The sequence below is a fragment of the Solenopsis invicta genome, chromosome 16 (genome assembly GCF_016802725.1).
Source record: "Solenopsis invicta isolate M01_SB chromosome 16, UNIL_Sinv_3.0, whole genome shotgun sequence".
NCBI lineage: Eukaryota > Metazoa > Arthropoda > Insecta > Hymenoptera > Formicidae > Solenopsis > Solenopsis invicta.
Window position 1 is genome coordinate 21,780,240 of NC_052679.1, and position 19,840 is coordinate 21,800,079.

Genomic DNA, 19,840 nt, shown 5'->3' on the forward strand with positions numbered 1-19,840 from the left:
GCAGTTGCCTGTGTTTTTCTATTGGCCAGTTCCGCGGCTTGTTTGCACTATTCCACATTTCGTATTGTAGTAGACACATATCACGTATCGTTTACTCAAATGGTTACCATTCACTGTGTTTTTTTTTTTTTTTTTTTTTAAATCACAGAAGTATATTGCAAATCTCCTATTGGACGTAAGCCTGGACGAAATATCTAATACTAGTATAAAATAAACAAGTACTAGTGCGTATTTTATCAAATGTATTAATACATTTGTAATGAAATTTTTCAAATCAAATATATATGCACCTCGATACTTTTGAATTTAATATGAATGTAAGTGCATTGTTGCAAATATTAAAATAAAATTTGAAGAGAAAGCATTATATTTGCCGTTTCTCAAGAATATGTATATCTCTTAAATTAAATGTACATTTAAAACTTACATATTTTATAACACTGCATTTATTAAACGAAAATTAAGAAGAAAACGCATAAAATGAGCATTAAATTTGCTGGTCAGAATTAAAAATTTTTACTAAAGTTGAAAATTATCTTTTAAAAGCACCGAATACGCTATACGCTATTTTTGGGCATTACGTCTTTAGTAAAGTCACCCTGATCATGTGATCAAATCTCCAAGCAAGTAAAGAAAGTTTCACGGACCAGTTTTATCGACGATCTACTTTTATGGCACAAACCCAGTGTGTTAAGCATTATCGAGATTAACCTCGTTCTGATCTCAGAAAACGATCAATGTAATGACACTCGACCTGCTCCCCAAGTAATAAAGATCGACGCTTTGTGCGACATCTTCTTTGTTTTCTCTTAATATAGATATATTTCTTAATTCATAAATATTATTTGAAATACAAAATATATTAAAGTTAAAATTTCATAGAATGGTCATTGTGACTACGAATATTATATAGTAATGTCGCAATACATAACATAAATATTGAGAATAAATTATTTTTTTCTTATGCGTTTTTTTCTCTATTTAATAAATACAAAATAATACCATAACGTATGGAAACTTAATATGCAAATGCATTTAATTTAAAATGTTTATTCTCAACAACTGGCAGATTTTATAGTTTCTTTTTTGAATTTTCTCTTTGTGTTTAATCCCAAAATTTGCAATTTATCAACACGCGAAAGCTTATGTTTTCGTATACATCGAGGACAAATAAATTTGTATAAAACTAATTAAATATTTATTTATTCTTAAATCATGTATAGTTTATATAATATGATACATATAATAATGATGTCGCGAAAAGAAATTTAATAGATTGTAATAAAAGTCACAGCCACAGTCACCGAATAATGCTATACGTAACTAACGGACCTGTGCGTAATATTACGCCATCCTAGATTTTACGAGACCCATAGAAGTTACGAGATTCATTCTAAGTTGAGAATCCCTGAAAATATTATCGAAGATATTATCGACCCGCGTAAATGGTGTGAGGGCTGATATTCGACGTGTATTGTGAATATCAGAAACAAAGGGCTAAAGACCAAGTTGCTGCGAACTTTGAACTAAATGCATGCTCTATATGGTTGAATATTGCACTAAATATGGATAAAGCTGATGTAACACGATGCTCCATCTACGTGCTTATGTAATGTGATAAGAGCAAATGTGAAATTGAAATCGAAATTAGAAGCAACAGCCTCTATTGATCGAACATAAAAAGAGATCGAACCGAGGTCTGTCAGAATTTGATGAGCGGCCAAACGTTCGATAGGCGGAAAATTACTGAATGAATGGAAGACACGACTCAGCGATTCGTCGGACGTCTTTCTTTTACCTCTGATTTTTATATTGTGCTCTCCTTCTCATTTTCGCGATTCCTCTTTCTCATTTGTGCGAATGGCAATTCTATTTTCTATTGCATTCGATTGTCCATTGTGAAGAAAAGAATTATAGTAATATATAAATTGTAGATAAAATAATATAAAAAAACATTTATTGACATTGATTGCGAATCTATTAATCTTTAAATTTTTAATTAAATAAATCCGGAATATTTTATATATAGCAATTGAAGAACGATATAGTTTAATAATCGTAAATAAAGTTATGTAGGGTGTAGAGAAATAACTGTAAATGAAAATTATTGCCAGATAGATAATAACGGCATTAAGGTAAAATGTAGGTGACCAACGAATTGCACATTTTCTGAAACAAAAGGAGAATTATGAGAATGGCGGGAGATATATTGAAAGGTGAGCTAAAAAGTCCAATGTGGGTAGCGCTAGAAAACCGCATTCTTTGAAAGTAGCAAGTCCGTTGGTGGTACGTATATAGAATGATTCAAAATTCTCTTGCACTTTTGAATATGTATAAGTAAATAAAATTCTTTCAGTGATTTTTTCTTTAAAACGCTCTAAATCGAAACGATTTTAATCACCATTGATTTTTTTTTATTTCGATTAAATCTATCATGTTCTTTTCCTCAACTATTCAACAGTCAAAGGTATGAACATTTTTGAACCGCCCTGTACACTTGTCTTTGCTACACGTAGATTTCGTCCTGGTTACACGATTCATTGCTACGACCGCGGGAATAGAAGGATACGTGGTAGGCGAATGAGAGGCCACAGTGGCACTGTGCATTTTGATGCGCTTTTAAATCTCCTCCGAAATTCATTTTTGCGGTTAACCCAAGGTAAACCGACGCACGTCCGAGCCTCGACAAACCATAGTGTGAAACCACAGGCACGCGAGGAAGGATCCCGCTAATATTGCTTTCGAACTTTGCAGTTGATGCGTAAAAGTTACTTTTAGAACGCCCGATCGCTTTTGTTGCCGCTGTTCGCGGAAGATGATGCAAAATTACTGGATTATATTAACCCGCAGTGAACGACAGGCCGGAATTTCCAAAGTAATCTAGCAGATTAAGGAGCTTCTCGGCAAAGTCGGACAAGTTAGTTTTGATGAGCTTAATTTTTAAATAAACTCTGTAACTGTCAGTGCTCATTATAATTTATACCACATAAAATATATGCGACATGTAATGATTTTTTTTTAGCAGATTCTTTTCTTGTATATAAAATATTTAAAAGAAAGCTAAGATAAAGGAAATGTATACGAACGATATATAAATGTATACCGATTTTTTTAGTTATAAAGAAAAATAAAAAATAAATATCCCATTTATAAAATCAACGCGAGTGTACCCACTTATTTCATTTTCACATTTTTTCATTGTATTAACAAAACAAAAAAATCGCTATTATTTTTATTTCATATTCGCTGAGTGGAGATATCCTGCGTCCTAAAGAGAGGGAAATTGAGAGAAGGAGAGAATAAGAGATTATTTTTTGAAATGGACTTCCTACTGTCTGTTCTGTTGAGCTTTCAATCTTTTTTAATATTCATTTCAATGGCTCGCATGTTTATGTATTGCGTGGCGCGTATATGCACACATACATACATACAAATAAGATATAAAAAATATATACGTTTATGTAATATATAATGGATAAAGGTTTGATGAAGATTTTAATATAGTACGTAGAGAGAGGGAATCGAAACATCGATATTTTAGCTGAGCCAATATTGCCTTCAAAGAGGAAACATATAATGAGAAATATCTTTATCCTTCAAACTCACGTGATTGCGAGTGAATGATACTGGATTGTCGTATCTTATGAATAAGTGATTGTACCATGTAACGAGAAATACTTTCGTTCTTCAGATTCATGAATACAAATATCGTCAGACATCCTCATATTATATTCATGAACGAAATGATTGTATCAATAGTCGATTCACGATAGATTCTATCTTCTCGTAAATTCATACGAATCGAACAAGTTTCGTTAATACCTACCATTTTTATTGAGCAACAGTTATTGTAACTGAAATGACAATTGTCTCCAATCAATCAACTATTCGATCGTTTCACTTCATATCGTGTTTAACAAGAGCAAATTTACTATTGATAGATCGAATGAGTTGAGAGAATGAATCTGCAGATGGAAGAAACGTTTGAAACGAATAACATCGATTGATACAAAATTCTCGTTGAAGCAATCATAAAAGAATTGGTCTCATTTCTACTGTAGTAGAAATTCGAAAATAATGTTCATAAGAAAAACTTATTCAAGCGTTGTCTAAGAGAATGATTTTATTAAAAAATATGAATATATTTTATTTAAACATTTATACTACATATTATGTAACTTCGTTATAAAATGAAAATAGGAAAACCGTGCATCGATCTCTGAATATGATTAAAATTTATCTGTTTAACATTTTAAAGTAGAATATAGATGTATAAGTGAAATTTTGCATAATAAAGAGTATCTATATTAGAAACTTTGCAAATTGTTATTATATAATTATATCATGATACTGATGTGCGACTTAATGTGTAATAGTCTATGAGTAGTTAATAGTGTAACAATTAAATGAGTGAATATATACGGCAAAATAGCTTACCCTTTTAGAAGAGTGCTTGTGATAGCGATGAGGGTGCAGCATGCAAACATAACGGTCGATTGCCATGCAGACGAGGATAACGGCACTCTGTTGAGTCAAAGCGCCTCTAAGAAGTGCCTGGAACAGTAAAAGTTTCCGAAAGGGCAAACGAGATTCTTCAGGTGTCGCGCACTCTCTCCCTTTCTCTTTATCAGCCTTTTCAAATAAAATAAGTTATAACTTCTTGGAAAAGTGCATAGGTCGACAAGCAACAAGACAAGATAGGCCAGAAGTTTTGATGAGCTGAGAGAGCATTGGAAAAATCTACTGTGCTTGCAAGCAGCTTCTCACAATTATTATATTATTACATTATTACTTTTAGTTTTCTACAGTTTGTCTGTTAAATATCTTTTGATTTGTTGAAAAAAAATAATGAAAACAGATTACACAAGTATATTTATTTTTACTTACACAAAGTCAGATATTATTACAATAATTTAATAATATAAATATGCGTAAACACTACAGTGATTTCAAGATTGATAATAATTTTGCATTTGATTGCATTGTCAATTAAAATTAATTTATATAAGGAGATGCATATTTTTTCTAAATATAGCAAAGTAATCAGGATTTTACTGGACGTTGACGAGCGGTTTACCGCAAATTCCACAACATTTTGCGATGATTTTCCATTGAACATCGGAATTCGCGTGAGAATTGCATTGCTGCCCTAATTTGAAGGTATATGCGGAGACAGTCTCATCTAATTAATTGCTACAGGTTGGACAATGGAGATTGGCTTAATTATGGTGTCACTGATTATTTACGTTGATGTCTCGTGTAGAGACGGCGTTACAATTACATTGCTCACATTTCTCTGTACGAGAAATCGTTTGTGAGCTCTATAAACCTGGCGCCGAGTCCTGTGCTGTAATTAAATGTCACGCTCGAATAAAAAAGGACCGTATTCATCACCGTACAATGTTGCTTCCGCGCCGTTGAACTTATCTGCCTGTGAATTTTAGTTTGCGATTAAATAGTATAACGTGGTTTTTGTAAATTCCGCGCGTGTAGACACACGGGTTAAAATTGAATTTACGCATGTTAATTGCTATGAAATTGTAGAACATGGTTTCGCAGATTCTAGAAATTAATAACGTACAATGTACATTATTATCAATTGTGCGGAACAATTGGTTTGTTCAATTATACTAAAGGGATCAAATAATAAAGGAATCAAATAATACGAATCCGCATTGTTGTATTTTAATTGGATACAAGTATAAATCAACTTCTCTCTTAATAAATTAAGAATACTTTGTAACTTCGATATTTATCAGAAGAGAATTTTGAATCGAAGATAGTGAGCTTGCTTTCGTTATTTATTAACGCTTGTTTCGCGATTTTGCGCAAGTACGTTCATGGCTGGTAATGTATCAATTACGACACGTACCAAGTCAATTTCGTAACTCAGTATGCGAATGGACTGACGGCAAACGCTAATTTGTTCTCCAAACGTACATACATTACACGAAGCTATTACGGCTAGCAAATTGCTAGTAGGATCACCGCTACCTCTTTCATCCTATTGAAATCTAGAGCTTAGAGCAAGAGAAACGCGATTGTAACTGCAAATTAACGTTAAGCTACTTAAAAAATTTAGAATTTTGTTTAAAAATTCTGTTTAGAAATCTTTCCTCTATTACTATTTTTTATAAATATTCAGATTAATTTTTAACATTTATAAAAATGGAATAAGACATACGTAGAAACATTGATTTAACTTTCCAACGAAGAATTTTTTAATACACACTATTGTCTTTGTAAATTTATTAAGCAACAAGTAAATGTTAAATGTTATATCAAAATACAATTCGAAAAAGATTTTTATTTATTTAAAATTTGTCAATTTTGATTCTATTGATCATTAAACATTTACTATGCATGCAAAAATATTTCTTAATTATTACGTATTATTGAAATCAAATATATAGATTCTAAGGAAATGAAAAATTATCTACATATTAAGAATTTATTTATCAAGGAATTTATTAATTCCTTATTAAAAATAAATTTCTTGACAAATAAATTTGCAGACATAATGTACAAAGTATATAAGTACATAAAGGATGTTTCACAATCCGCTGTAGAATAAATAAAAAATAAATATCCCGTATTTTCTCGATCAAATATCGTATAATGTCGACTCATGTCTGTCGATAGCGTATTCGTTCAACCACATATTGAGCAATCTCTCGTAGCTATCTGCAAACGGTATTGGCCGTCGCGGCGTCGTTTAAGTCTGATACGTTGGACTGCTTTGAAGCGAGAGATAGTTGGAACGTAACGAGATGTACACTATCGTGATTCGGGACACGCTTTATCCCGCAGGTGCCGGGCGAGACAGAGGGACCGCGATTCGATCTCTGAGAAAGTAAAACGATCCCAAATGCCACGAGCCGCCGAAGGCGATAGACCAATTCGATGAATCAGTGACGTTGGTCTAGCCGTAAAGAAACGGCGAGATGGGAGTGCGAGTGTACCAAGTGTACGTTTTAAGATGGTTACCATGGTGACCGTTGGCGTACAGCCAGGAAAAAGCTCTGATAATCTAAAGAGGCCAGGATCGGTCTGGCCTCGTTTCGAGCCAACCGAAACACTCTCCCGGAAGACCTTAACCGAATATTTTCGCCACGAACTAACTTATCACCGAGCAACCGCTAACCCTCTACCATCGTCGCCGTCCTCATTGTCGGATCGCAGCGGGCAGGGACGTTAATAGAACATCGGCTAACTTTTATTCAGCCATGATCGAAATAATTGGCGTAACGAGTTTGAGCCCTTGGCTCGCCGCGGCAGAGAAATTCCGTCGCGAAATATCGACGAGCGATACGACGAACGCTGCGTCGGAGCGCTGTTTCGTAAAATTGCATTTACTGTGGAACGACCTTGGACCGATTGCAGTGGCGCGCTACAACGGCAGCGCATCCTTTTAGCGGCGAACGCTCGCTTTTTGTTGAAATAACGAAACACGATGGAATCTCGACGGCCGCGAGAGCCCAATTGCGAAAATGTTACAATGCCAGCGTAAACAGCGGGAAAATAAAGTTAACAATCAGGCAGAGTTGACTTTTACTCGACGCCTTTCAGGTGCCAATAGCAACGATTTATTTTATTTTTATGGGATCTCTGTGCACGTACGCTATTGAAAATGTGAAGCACGTCACCGGTATGTCACGCGCACAAAAAGCGCCGCATCTCTCGTGAAAAATTCGCAATTGCTTCTCTTAAACGCGATATAATTCTTCACTCGTCGTTAATAAATGAAGCGGGCATCGGCACGGCGGCAAGACGGGGCGTGTACCTGGAATTGTGGAATATTAAATTTGCAATCTCATTACTGCGCCGCCGTTGCGCAAGACCTTTTTCAGATCGGTTTATGCCGCGAAAGAGAGAAAGAAGAAAACGGTGTCGCGCGAAGCGATGAACTGCGTTAGCACTTCAGCGACTTCGCAGCTCGTTCGTGATAAGTAATGACATTATATAGCTAAATACAGATAGCGAGCATTGGAAAATTTATTAGTAGATGTTCTGGAGTTCGAGTTGTATCAAGTCTAATTGGCGAACGGACTTGCGATAGAATTCCACTGTTTATTCTACGAATAATAATACATGAAGGAAGAAGATTAAATGTCGACACGTTAGAAAAATGTAGATTTTTTATTAGCGTTATTATTAAAATAATTACTTTTTATTAATATTATGGAAATTATTTTTCAGTTCAAAGAGCTTTAATTAACATCTTTTTAATCGCATTGAAAAACTGTGAAAAATTACCGTATTGTCTACAATGTAACAGTATTGCAATGCTTAAATGCATTACAAGCAACAGAATTATCGTAACATCGTAACAACGATGATTGTCTTCCATCCTGACGCATCACCGAGCAAGAACAAGCGGCATACTAGTTTATCGAAGTTTACGGTTTGGTTTCTAGCGGATATCTGAATACACAAACCCATCACAGCCTGGGGTTATCGCTTAGACCCAGGAGATTTGTTGCCACTAAGAATAGATTCCATGAATATCGAGTGGCTGAAGACGATTTACCATTCTGGAATGCCTAGTATTCGCGAGAACGGCACATCTCCGTGTCATTCTCACACTCTTTCCCGATGGAGCAATTGTCAACGAGCTGTAACCGGCCCGTTCTCAATTATATTTCTCTACGGGCGATACCTACTCGATACTTGCACGTGCAGCGTCAAGAAAAAAACTGCTTATCTTGGGGTTTGAAAAGACTAAAAAATTAAAGTACTAAAAATTTAAAGAAATTTAAGTCTTTTTTATAGCAAAATCGGCTTTTAAAGTTTTATATATATAATGTTTTTTTTTTTACAAATCGTGATATAAAATTGCATTATCTTTTTATATTCTTTGACGTTAAAAATACCGACAGGAACAATTATATACAAGTGCTATTGGGGATATTAAAATAACGCCAATCTTTTTTAATAACTCGAATATTATTGCTCATTGTTGTCACGAATAGTTATGGATGTTGTTTCGATCGACGTTTAAAATTGATGGAATTGATTGCCCGTTAACGCAGTAGAATATTAAACACCATTAATTCCGTTATAATACATAAGCCATTAGCCGCAAATTAAATTCAATCCTATACAACTGTCGCCGTTGCGCCAGCACGAAAAAGTACGAAATCGAAACTGTGAACACGCCTCTTTTATTTGAAATTTTACACGTAGTTTTACACGTTCGTTTAGGACTTTGCTTGTTTGCACGTTTTTTTTTCTCGCTTGACGGCGGTCTGGCGTACTATCGTTACACTCTACGAAGTTAATAGATTCGTACGAGCTTCTCTTTGTGCTAACGGTGTTTACTGTGCCTGTATCGAATCGAGTACTGCTACTTTCGTGTGTACATCAAAAGTTGTTAATAATGAATGAGGGATGGCACGACACTATTTCATTGTGCGCTTACGACAATACAAAATTTCTTTCAAGAGAATAGACGAAAGAATTCTCAGAGAAAAAGTTCTCAGAAAATCTCAAGAGATTTTAAGAATGTATGTCTATATAAAATATGAAAGAAAGTAGCATGTACAATTTGAGATATAATAGTACGTATGGAATGTTATAAGAATGCAAAAGATGTAACAGGAACACGAAACAAGACTTTTACTTGAATCAGAAATGTTAACCCTCTCTCGTTCCTATATCTATTTGAATGATATATGAATAAAGGGACTAGTATAATATTCGTAGGAATATTATCTTTATGGTTTCATGAAACTTTTGCAGGCTTTGAGATGCCTGATTTTCTATTACAAAAGTCGATGGTCCTCGTAAAATTTTACAGGATCATCCGCAGCATCGAATATCTTGTCTGAATTCCTATCCAGCTGTTACACATTTCAATCGTATCTATATCTCATAATTTTTTAATACATCTGTTATCAAAATTTAATATTAGAGTAATATTTTATATAAAAAAAATTAGAACTTGTAAGAACGAATTGAAAGAATTATAGTATATTTCTCTTTATATTAATGCACATTAGTAGTGATTTATGAGATACATAGAGAAATATTTGATTCAATTAGAAGAACTATAAATATAAGAATCTATATAGAACGTATTTTGTATTTCATTATATTTTATTCTTGAAATTTTTAAATTGCGTTACATGCTTTTCTAATTATCAGATATCTACGTTTCGCATCTGTTTATTAATGATCTGTCTCCTCTCAGCTTAGTCTTACTAATTGTACCACGTTTCCACTTTTGCAACCTATTCAGCTGCATAGGAACTTGCTCTCGCGCGTTTATTAATTCCTTTTGCTTATAGTTCCTACTTGCTACCGCATTATCTTTTATTCTTTTTAGTCACTTATCGTTCTATTTTGTTCTTTGTACGATACTCTTTTTAAGATAGAATCTCTCGAGCAGTGTTTTAAAAATGATGTTAGTTATTAATGTGCACGTTGTAAAAGAACAAATCCTTTCTATTTCTTTTCAAGAGTGCAATCTTCTTATTTCAGAAACACTCATAAACGCTCTACTTTATAAATTCCGATGAAAAATATATTTTCTTCAAACTTATTTTAATATCCATTTGATATGATGTAATTGTAATTATACACATTTTGCAATTGTGTAACACGCATATAATATAATTCTACAATTCTCGAAAGTTATTATTGAGTTCTTCACGAAAAGGATTATAAGTCTTTCAGATAGAAATAATAATTTTGTTTTATTAAATATTATATAAATATTTTATTGTAATTTATTTCTTTCACAACGTTTGACAGATATCCGCTAAGAAGCGTTTTGATTACAATTTGCATGAAGACAATCCTCTTTTCATTCAAGTTGATTGAAATATATATCTTAGTTGCACTAAATTTACATACAGTTTGGATATTTGACGAAAGTGACGTAGCCTGAGAATCTTGATAGTTACGGACAGTGTTGTGACACGATATTATGCACGTCTCTAGAGATGCAAAGCCGAAACATCGGAAGACATCAACATCTTAGATATGAGGAAGGTATTCCGATATAACGCGACATATATCTCTGCGCAGTTGGAATCTTATCGGGAAAGTGCGGCAAAGATGATTTGTTGTTATGGATATAGCTATAACTTACGATATTCTGATAAAAATGACATTGCTCCATTCTCTATTTCTATATTATATATATAACATATGTACATTAATATCTCAACCAATACTATCACAAATCTATTATAAAAGATAAATATAATGGAAACAGAAAAAAATTAATAAAAGTTTGTTTAATTAAACATCATGTTTGATTAATGTCCACCATCAATCCGATTGAAGAAAATATATTTTACGCGGTCGATATATTGCATGGTTAATTAACAGCAGTGTCATTATTGTATTAAATAGTTAGAAAGAACACATAAAATGACACGGATATATTGCATAATATATCGCATTTTTAGTTGTAATGTGTGAGACACAAATAAATGTCCCAACATACATTAAATTATGACGCGCGACAAATGCTTGTTATAAATTGAACATAAAGTTGTATTTGGTTTACATATGTATAACTTGTGTTTACTAATTTCGTTGCCAGGTAGTACGGCAATTTCCTGTTACGGTTAGATAAGCAAATACCACGAAATTCGAGATCTGCCGACGAAACGGCGCATTTCGGAGTTTAGCACGTGCGAAATGAAGAAATATACCGTCACAAATCAGACCGTTGCCTCAGAAGATGGCGTAGAGAGGACGAGGGAAGGGAGCAATGCGTAAAGATTATCGCCAGGAACTCCGATAACGTCGCAGCCGCCGACTGGTGGAGGAAATGGCGGAAGAAGTACCGGCTGCCGGAAGCGCAGCCACGAGTTTCAAACGATAATAATTTCCTGCCAAGCATCGCGAACACCATTTCAAGATTTCCTATAAATTCCTCGCAAAGAGAAGCTGTCGAGGTTATTGAACGACTCTTTAACGCAACGCTATAAACGATAAGTACTGTAATCTCCGTAAACGTTATATTCAAACTAACATTCATCATAATATAAGAAACAAAGAAGCTATCGATATACTGTCAAGTTAAAAATTTTATGTTTATGTGGCATTAATTGAAATAAGGTAACAAACGTCAATTTCAGCAAAACGATATAACGTGAATTGCATGACAAATATAAATGTTCAAAGATAAATCTCAATTATAAAATAGTAATATATTGTAAAAGTTACCTGAATTTGACAGACAACTTCGCCATACGGCCAGCATCCGTAAACAGCCGGTAAGAAACCGAAAGGCGTCACTAAAAGACCAATCGCTAGATCGTTACTCGCTAAGCTCGTCAGCAAATATCTGGGCTGAAAGAAAATTGAAGAGACCTGTTGATCGTCTTGGTCAGTGTCAATGGACGCCGTTACCGAACGGTTGAATTGTTGTGTAATGTGCGCGACATTAGCGCCATCATGAGGCTTACAGCAAACAAAAAAATATCGATTGACTTAACGAAAACTCCCTTTGACTAATAGTGAATCATTTTTATATAAGCACATCGCGTTATCAGTTTAGATTAGTTTATTTAACTGACTTTCTTACAATAATTAAATTTATTCACTTCGAATTAAATTTATTCACTTATTGATTAATGCTTATGAAAATTTATGTATGCAATAATAGAAAATTTAATTATTTATAGATCAAATAAAAAATACACGTATTCAGCTGTTAAAGTTGGTAATATAGTTTGAACTTTTAGTCTTTACAATATTACTTTTATTTTCGCTAATAATTGTATGGAAATACAAACTTACTTTCATGTACATATTTATATAGTAGACTATGTAACTTTTACCTATACATAAATTAGATCTGGGAGCGCGGAGTTGCTGGGAGAAGAAAAACTGAGAAAGAATTATATATAGAAAGAGAAATACAAAAAAGTTAAACTTTATTAACGGCAATATCTACGGGCGTAGAAGTTTGTAACTCCTGATAACAAAATGAGATAAATGCTTGTTAGAATAACAATTTCTCGAAAAGCATTTAAACAAACTAATGATGCTGCTTCGCAGCAGCGCATTGGGGAATAAGGGTTCATTTTATCTAATATAGTTATAGAAGTGTGTGTGTGTGTGTGTGTGTGTGTGTGTGTCCAATTTATATTTGGAAAGGGGGGGATAGGTGTAAAATAGCGACTATAAGGTTTGTCATTTTTTTCTAATTTCTGTGATAATGCAAAAATTATCTTTTTTTTTTCAAATTTACCAAAACCTTATCTGTAAAAATTAAAAGCTGTAAATAAATTAGAATTTTTCAAAATTTTTAGATTATTTAAAGACATGTCAATTTCATCATTTTGCCTCCATATGTAAGATGTCAAACTGTCAAGAAAAATGAATAATATAATAAAACAATGTATTTTGATTGCATTTATATGTAATTTTTTGGTATTTATTCATAAGGAATTATTACATAATAAATACAGTAATATTTAAATTACATATAGTTAAAGCTAAAAATTTTTTATGAATAAAGAAGGTATATAATAAATTTATATTATTTTTATATTAAAGTAATAGTTAAAGGAAAATATAAATGAAACGAAAAATATGTAATTTGCAAAAGTAAAATTATTAAAATTATGATATATTGTAATTAAAATTGCATTATCTATAATCAGAATGCTGTTAATTTTATTGAACTGGTGCACACTCAGTGCGCATTAAATGCAGAAATTCGAACTCCAATAGACGGTATCGGTTTTAACGCAAAACGTACTCAGTGCATTTCAGTGTTGCCCGATAAAACATGCTATAACATTGAATATACTGATGCACAAATGCGTCATCTTGCTCATGCACGACGTTTGTCATTTTATTGATAGTCTTCGTGTTTTTTTATTTATTAAATATAAATATTACAATATTAAAAAAATAAAAAGGGTATTAATATTGTTATCGTTATTGTATAGGTTATTAGCCATACAATATTATAATTTTATAAAGAACATAAAAATATTTACTGTAATTATGTATATTTACTATAATAATTTCTTATGAATAAACAAACATCAAAAAATTACAATATAGATGCAAACAAAATACATTCTTTTATTACATTATTCACTTTTATGAACAGATCAACAGATTGAAATCAAACTACTAAATATTATTTATTGTCGTCTGAAATCTTTAATAAATTAATCATCTGTTTGTCATATGTTATTAAGAAAAATTAATAATTCGTCATCTTACTTTTTTCCCTATATTTAACTTTCGAAAAGATTTACATATTCATACAATGAAAATCCATGAATTTTAATAACATATTCTAATAACACGCTACGTTTTAACAAGGATACTTTCAGCATTAGGTACAATGTCAGAAAACTTTAATTAATCAAATAAACAAAAGAAACATTCACTCATAATGTACAACTTTTACGGGCATCATCAGTCTCTACGAAACTCGACGGTACTCATTTAGAATCCAGAGGCATGGCTATCCTGTATTTCGTGTAACTAACCACTTCAGACTGATTTACATAGGAAGAAGAGAGAAATGGAGAAAATACTGTACACTCTTCCATTACGGACTGTGAATTATCGTACCGACTGAGACTTTTGTATCTAATATTTTACCATAATCTTTTCATAAGATATAAAACAAATATAGTTTTAATTTCACATGTATGTGCATAATTCAGTGAGAAATTAAAATTATATTTGTTTTATATCTTGTGTGTGAGAGGTTTATGGTAGGTAAAATATTGAACATATTATTTGAAAGATAAAAATAGAATATTTAATGAGATGTAAATACATTGCTGGCTAACAGGAAAATGTCAAGATATATACATACATACATACATATACACATATACATTCATATACATACATACATACATACATGCATATATATATATATATATATATATATATATATATATATATATATATAATGTATAAATTTTCAAATAACGAAATTTTCAAGAAAATTTGTTTTGTGCTCTTCTTTTTAATATATATTCTTTGCCGAGAGTTTGCGATTTTCATAGATTTTGCAATTACTATTATTACACGATAAAAAGAAGATTAATTTTTAATTTATATTTAATAAATTCAATCTCAACAGAGGACAGGACTTGTTCACTCATTTGTTAAAAATTGTGTAAATCAAATTGTATGCATTATATGTACTATCAACTTACCTGAGCATGTATGTATTTGCTGTACTGCCTGCTATTGATAACACATATCACTAGCAGATTGGCGCATAGGATACCAATGCTGAGTAGAAGTATCAGAGTGGCTCGTATGAGTTCTCCAGGGCCTGGACCTGTCCAAGTGGGATCGGACGTGCCAACTCGCCAACAACTGCTGTTGCTCAGTGAGGGTGCAAGCAGTATCGTCTGTTTGTGCTCCATCATCAACACTTTGTCGCTTTCTTCCCCACGTGATTACGGTGCCGAATCCCCAGACGAGACACCCGTGTCCCGCTTGAGGCACACGTACTTCGTACGTTTCTGAAAATAATCTTTTTTTAAACGGGAAATCTTATTATACTTACTTAAATATGTAATTAAAAATCAAAGGTTGATAATAAGTCACAAAAGGACCTTGTGGAAATTGCTTACACGGTACTAAAACTTTCAGAAACGCCTATTGATTTTTCCCGGTAAAAATCAGAAAGAGAAATTAAACTCAGCTCTGGCAACAAATCCTTTTACGTTCTCAAAGACTATCTTACAGTCCTGTGATCCCTTATACTCGTATAACGATATGTGTAATGTAGCAGATCATAATTTAAGAATAAATTTTAAGCTAACAAGATGTCTAGCTGCCTGAACGATACAATTTGCACAATCAACGTCTTAGTACAGAAATAAAATCGAGGACAAAACCGTCTATTATAAAACCGATAATTACGTACAGTGCAGAAACACGACCGGAAACATCAAGAACCAGACGAATGCTAGAAACAATCGAAATGAAAACCTTCCGCAAAATCACGGGAAGAACATTATTCTTTTGTATAGTATCTAGTCAAATTATTAGAATATGAAATGTAAGGACAACATTAACAATTGGATAAAGAAAATAAAGAAAGGATGGAATGATCATATAAGCAGAAGACAGAATAGTATAAATAGCGAAATGTGCAGATGATAGAATGCGTCGTGAGATCTCAGGGAGAGCGTAGAATACTAACAACTGAAATGTCATAAAAAGCACTTTTAATTAATGATTTTTCATAAATCTTATACAAAAGTGCCACAAAACAAACAAAGTTTTATGAACATTTTATAAAATACATTTTATTTGAAAAAAACTTATTTTTTTAAATAATTTATTTGGCTTAAAAAATAACTTTTTAAAATCATTACTTTGCTGTTAGTAAGCATTACGCAACATTCATCACGAGATTGTAAAGTCACAAGAACGGTCTTACGCTCGTAATGCAAATGGCTCACGATCTCCCAACCTTTCTCACTACATGATATGACTTTATATGCCGAATTCATATACACACATTACGACACACATTAAATTCAATATTACTTTATTTGAAAGCTACACTCGAGGCCCTCAAGCTAAAATAAAATTAAAAACAATCCTCGTCTTTCCTCTAAAATCTTCAATTTTGGTACATTAATTTGATTATTTTATACATGAGTGTGAATTGCCGATTACAAGATATAATGCCACTCAAATTATTATAGAAATAATAAAGAGACTTTATACAATTGTAGATCAATAATGTTTTCTAAAAATATTGTTTGTTTTCTGATAAATAAAAAGATTGCAAATTTTTATTTTAAGAGTGACTATTTTTTCTGCAATAAAATTTAATAAGATAAGTTTTAAAGGAAAGGCCGAGATGGTTGATAGTGAAATCATTGTAACGTACCTTTCATCCCTGTCGGTCGCAAATTTTCGAGGGTCCGCCTTGATGATGGCTGACCAGCAGTTTTAAGCACTGCTTCTTCATCATCGAGATCGTTGAGTATCTGCACGGTTGCGAACGTTTGAGTGCATCTAATGACGCACTCGAAAATCCGTTCGCGAGTCGTCTGTACGCACTTGCAAAATGATGTGTGACTGCGGTGTATAATAGGTTCTTGGTATGCGATGCATCTCAGCTTACATCCACAGTGTCGACGGGCACACGGGTGAGAAGACAAGTTCTGAAAAAAAAAGAGAGAAAATGTAATGAGGAAATGTAATATAAAAATAACACATAATCAGAATCTTTCTCCAAATTCACGCTTTTGCACAAGCAAATTACAAAGTTTTGGTTATCTTACCGTCTGTCTACCGAGTAACGTGTGTATGATAAAATGAGATGAAATTCGGTTATATATTATTTTCTGTGCTAACTAGACTTGTGGAAGATACAGATGCAGAAAAGAGTGTGTGTGTGAAGCTTTCATATCATTTGATGGAAACTCACTAAACATTGACAGTTCTGGGTTTATTTTTAATAGTTCTACAGTTCCTGATAGATAAAACAAATAGTTCTGGTCTTTAAAGCCAAGAAAAGAATATTTTTGCAGATTAACTCAAGGAGTTTGAAAATGGAGAAATATAATAGTAAATTCATAAATTATTTAAAAGATGCATACTATAATATTAGGTTACTGTGTAAAATATAAAAATATAAAATACAAATTTTGTTTTATTCTACGTTTATGTTAAACTGCAACAATTAATTTCTAAATATGTTTCTGACTTTCCGAGTACACGTCGGCATTCCTATTTTATACCGTTATGCGAGAGCATTCTACGAAATCATAGAATGCGTTTGAAACTCGTACGTTTCAAGTTTTATTTGCTCTTGCCCGCAATATTTCCAACAATCAAGTGTACGGATGCATCGCGCTACGTTTCCGGGAATTTTATTTGTACCACGTAAACGAACGAAGCCGTTGGTCCGCGAATTCGACGTTGATCGATCGCGCGCGTCAATTCCGTTCGCGTTGATGGTGAATCGATGATGCGTTACACTACGCCGGAGCCGAATAGATCTCCGCGAATGTATACGGATCATGCTCTTCCGTAATAAGCTTGTCCCTTCGGACTGTGAATAATTAATTGTAAATCTTTTATAGATTGGACGGAGAAAAGCCATTTTCAGTTTTTAACATGCACCGACTCATACCATAATTAAAATTCAAAAGAATCTGCATCTCGTTGCACATTGAAATGGCGGAAATAGAAAAAAAATTAATTGAATATTTCTGCAGATATCGGAGGTATTATTTTTATTACAATTTTGTTTGGAATTGAAGACAGTACTAGTAAATATCACTCGTCTGATTTTTCAGATGATAATCAATGCATTGACTCCGCGCGCGAATGTGCAAGTAAATACTTATTGAAAATTAATGTGCTACTAAGCCGCTTATCGAGATGAGCTAAAAGACCAAACTTCATTAATCATTACACATGCTTAAGTTATAAGTGAATAAATTAATTATTTGCTTGTCATTTATTATTTCGTTAATTACATAAAAACTTTGTTTTCACCACTTTACACTCATTACAGGAATATAGTTTATAACTATTGTTGAAACTGTTTGTTTAATCTTATAACATTGTATTGTATTATTATTAAATAGTGACAATAGTTTTTGAAAGTGGGGCGTAATTTATTATTACTTATTACATTTTATTAGAGTGCTAAAAAAAGTATTTTTTAAAACATGATGTTCTCTCTCTCTCTCTGTAGTTTTAATTATTTTTTTATTATAATATCAAAGTGCATATTTTTTTAATTCGTGAAAGATTACAGTCACCGTGAATTATTCACAAAATAGTTTCTGCTTCGCAACAGAACCTTACAATTACGCAAGGTGGTTGCTATCTGCATACTCCGCGTAGATGTAACCTTTATTAAACCGTACATTTTTATTTCATTGAATAAAGAAAGCGCAGCAGTAGATAAAATAAAGATAGAAAAGTTTGAAACATTATTTGTAAAAATAGTAATAACGATTCTTCTGAAATAATTTATTTCTAAAAATATAGTAACAAACACGATTATACATATATAATTCCATTTAGAAATATTATCAATTTTTTTTAAGTTAACTTGGGTACACAATTTATAATTTAACTAAATTTTAATAACATTAAATGCCTAATTGTGTGATATTATAAAAATATTCTAAGAATTATCAGAAGAAATTACATGATGCGCGATTCCTTCAATGGATTTGCTTACACGTTGTTATATTTGCTCTGATGCATGCTAAATACGTTTATGCATTGAGTGCGAAACGTTACGAAGCATGAATTATATGTTTATTAAGGTGCATCGTACGAAGCATGTTTGCGCACGGAAAAAATATTGTATATTAAATAGATGTATGCTGAAGCAGCTAATTTTCGTCGTTTTTAAATTAAAAATAAACGCTGTTGTTTGTCTGTCGTTGACGTTTTACTGCGCATATCACCATATGTAAACGATCCACCATCGTTGCTGTAATCTTTGTATGATGTACCATAATAAATATAGAAATCATACATGTCAACGTGCCGCGTTCAGTGCGCGAACATATTTAGCGTAAGTACATCAGAGTAAGCGTAGCAGCGTGCAAGATAATCATTCAAGAAGTCGTGTGTGATTTTACCGTGTTTGTATAGTACATATATTCTCCAAGCGGCAAATAAATGTGGCTGGCAAAGACGCTTTTCAAAACGAAAAGTCCGAAAAGTGTAGTTGAATTCTCCAACAGTTCACGGGTATTGTTTGCCGCGTTCTGAATTGAGCACAATGCATTTTGGCGTTCATTATCTGTTTACGAGCTTTATTATAAATCACATCGACGATTAACGGCGTATTGATTATCGAAGTATTTGACAATCCGTTCGATTGTAAGATCGAATT

The 19,840-nt window shown here is 32.7% G+C and overlaps 2 protein-coding genes across 6 annotated transcripts in view; one reads left to right on the forward strand and one right to left on the reverse strand.

Annotated features, from left to right (window-relative positions):
- LOC105193227 (prominin-2) overlaps nucleotides 1-19,840 on the forward strand; it is a 104,994-nt gene that overhangs the window by 34,394 nt on the left and 50,760 nt on the right. The window lies entirely within an intron of this gene.
- LOC105193226 (trace amine-associated receptor 9) overlaps nucleotides 1-19,840 on the reverse strand; it is a 72,593-nt gene that overhangs the window by 29,097 nt on the left and 23,656 nt on the right. For both annotated transcript variants that reach the window (XM_026131470.2, XM_039458988.1), the window contains exons 3-6: nucleotides 16,859-17,135; nucleotides 15,159-15,473; nucleotides 12,184-12,309; nucleotides 4,438-4,554 (exon numbers count right to left, since the gene is read on the reverse strand). In XM_026131470.2, coding sequence (XP_025987255.1) covers nucleotides 4,438-4,554; nucleotides 12,184-12,309; nucleotides 15,159-15,377 — 462 coding nt within the window. In that variant the 5' untranslated portion in view covers nucleotides 15,378-15,473; nucleotides 16,859-17,135. The remainder of the gene's footprint in view (nucleotides 1-4,437; nucleotides 4,555-12,183; nucleotides 12,310-15,158; nucleotides 15,474-16,858; nucleotides 17,136-19,840) is intronic.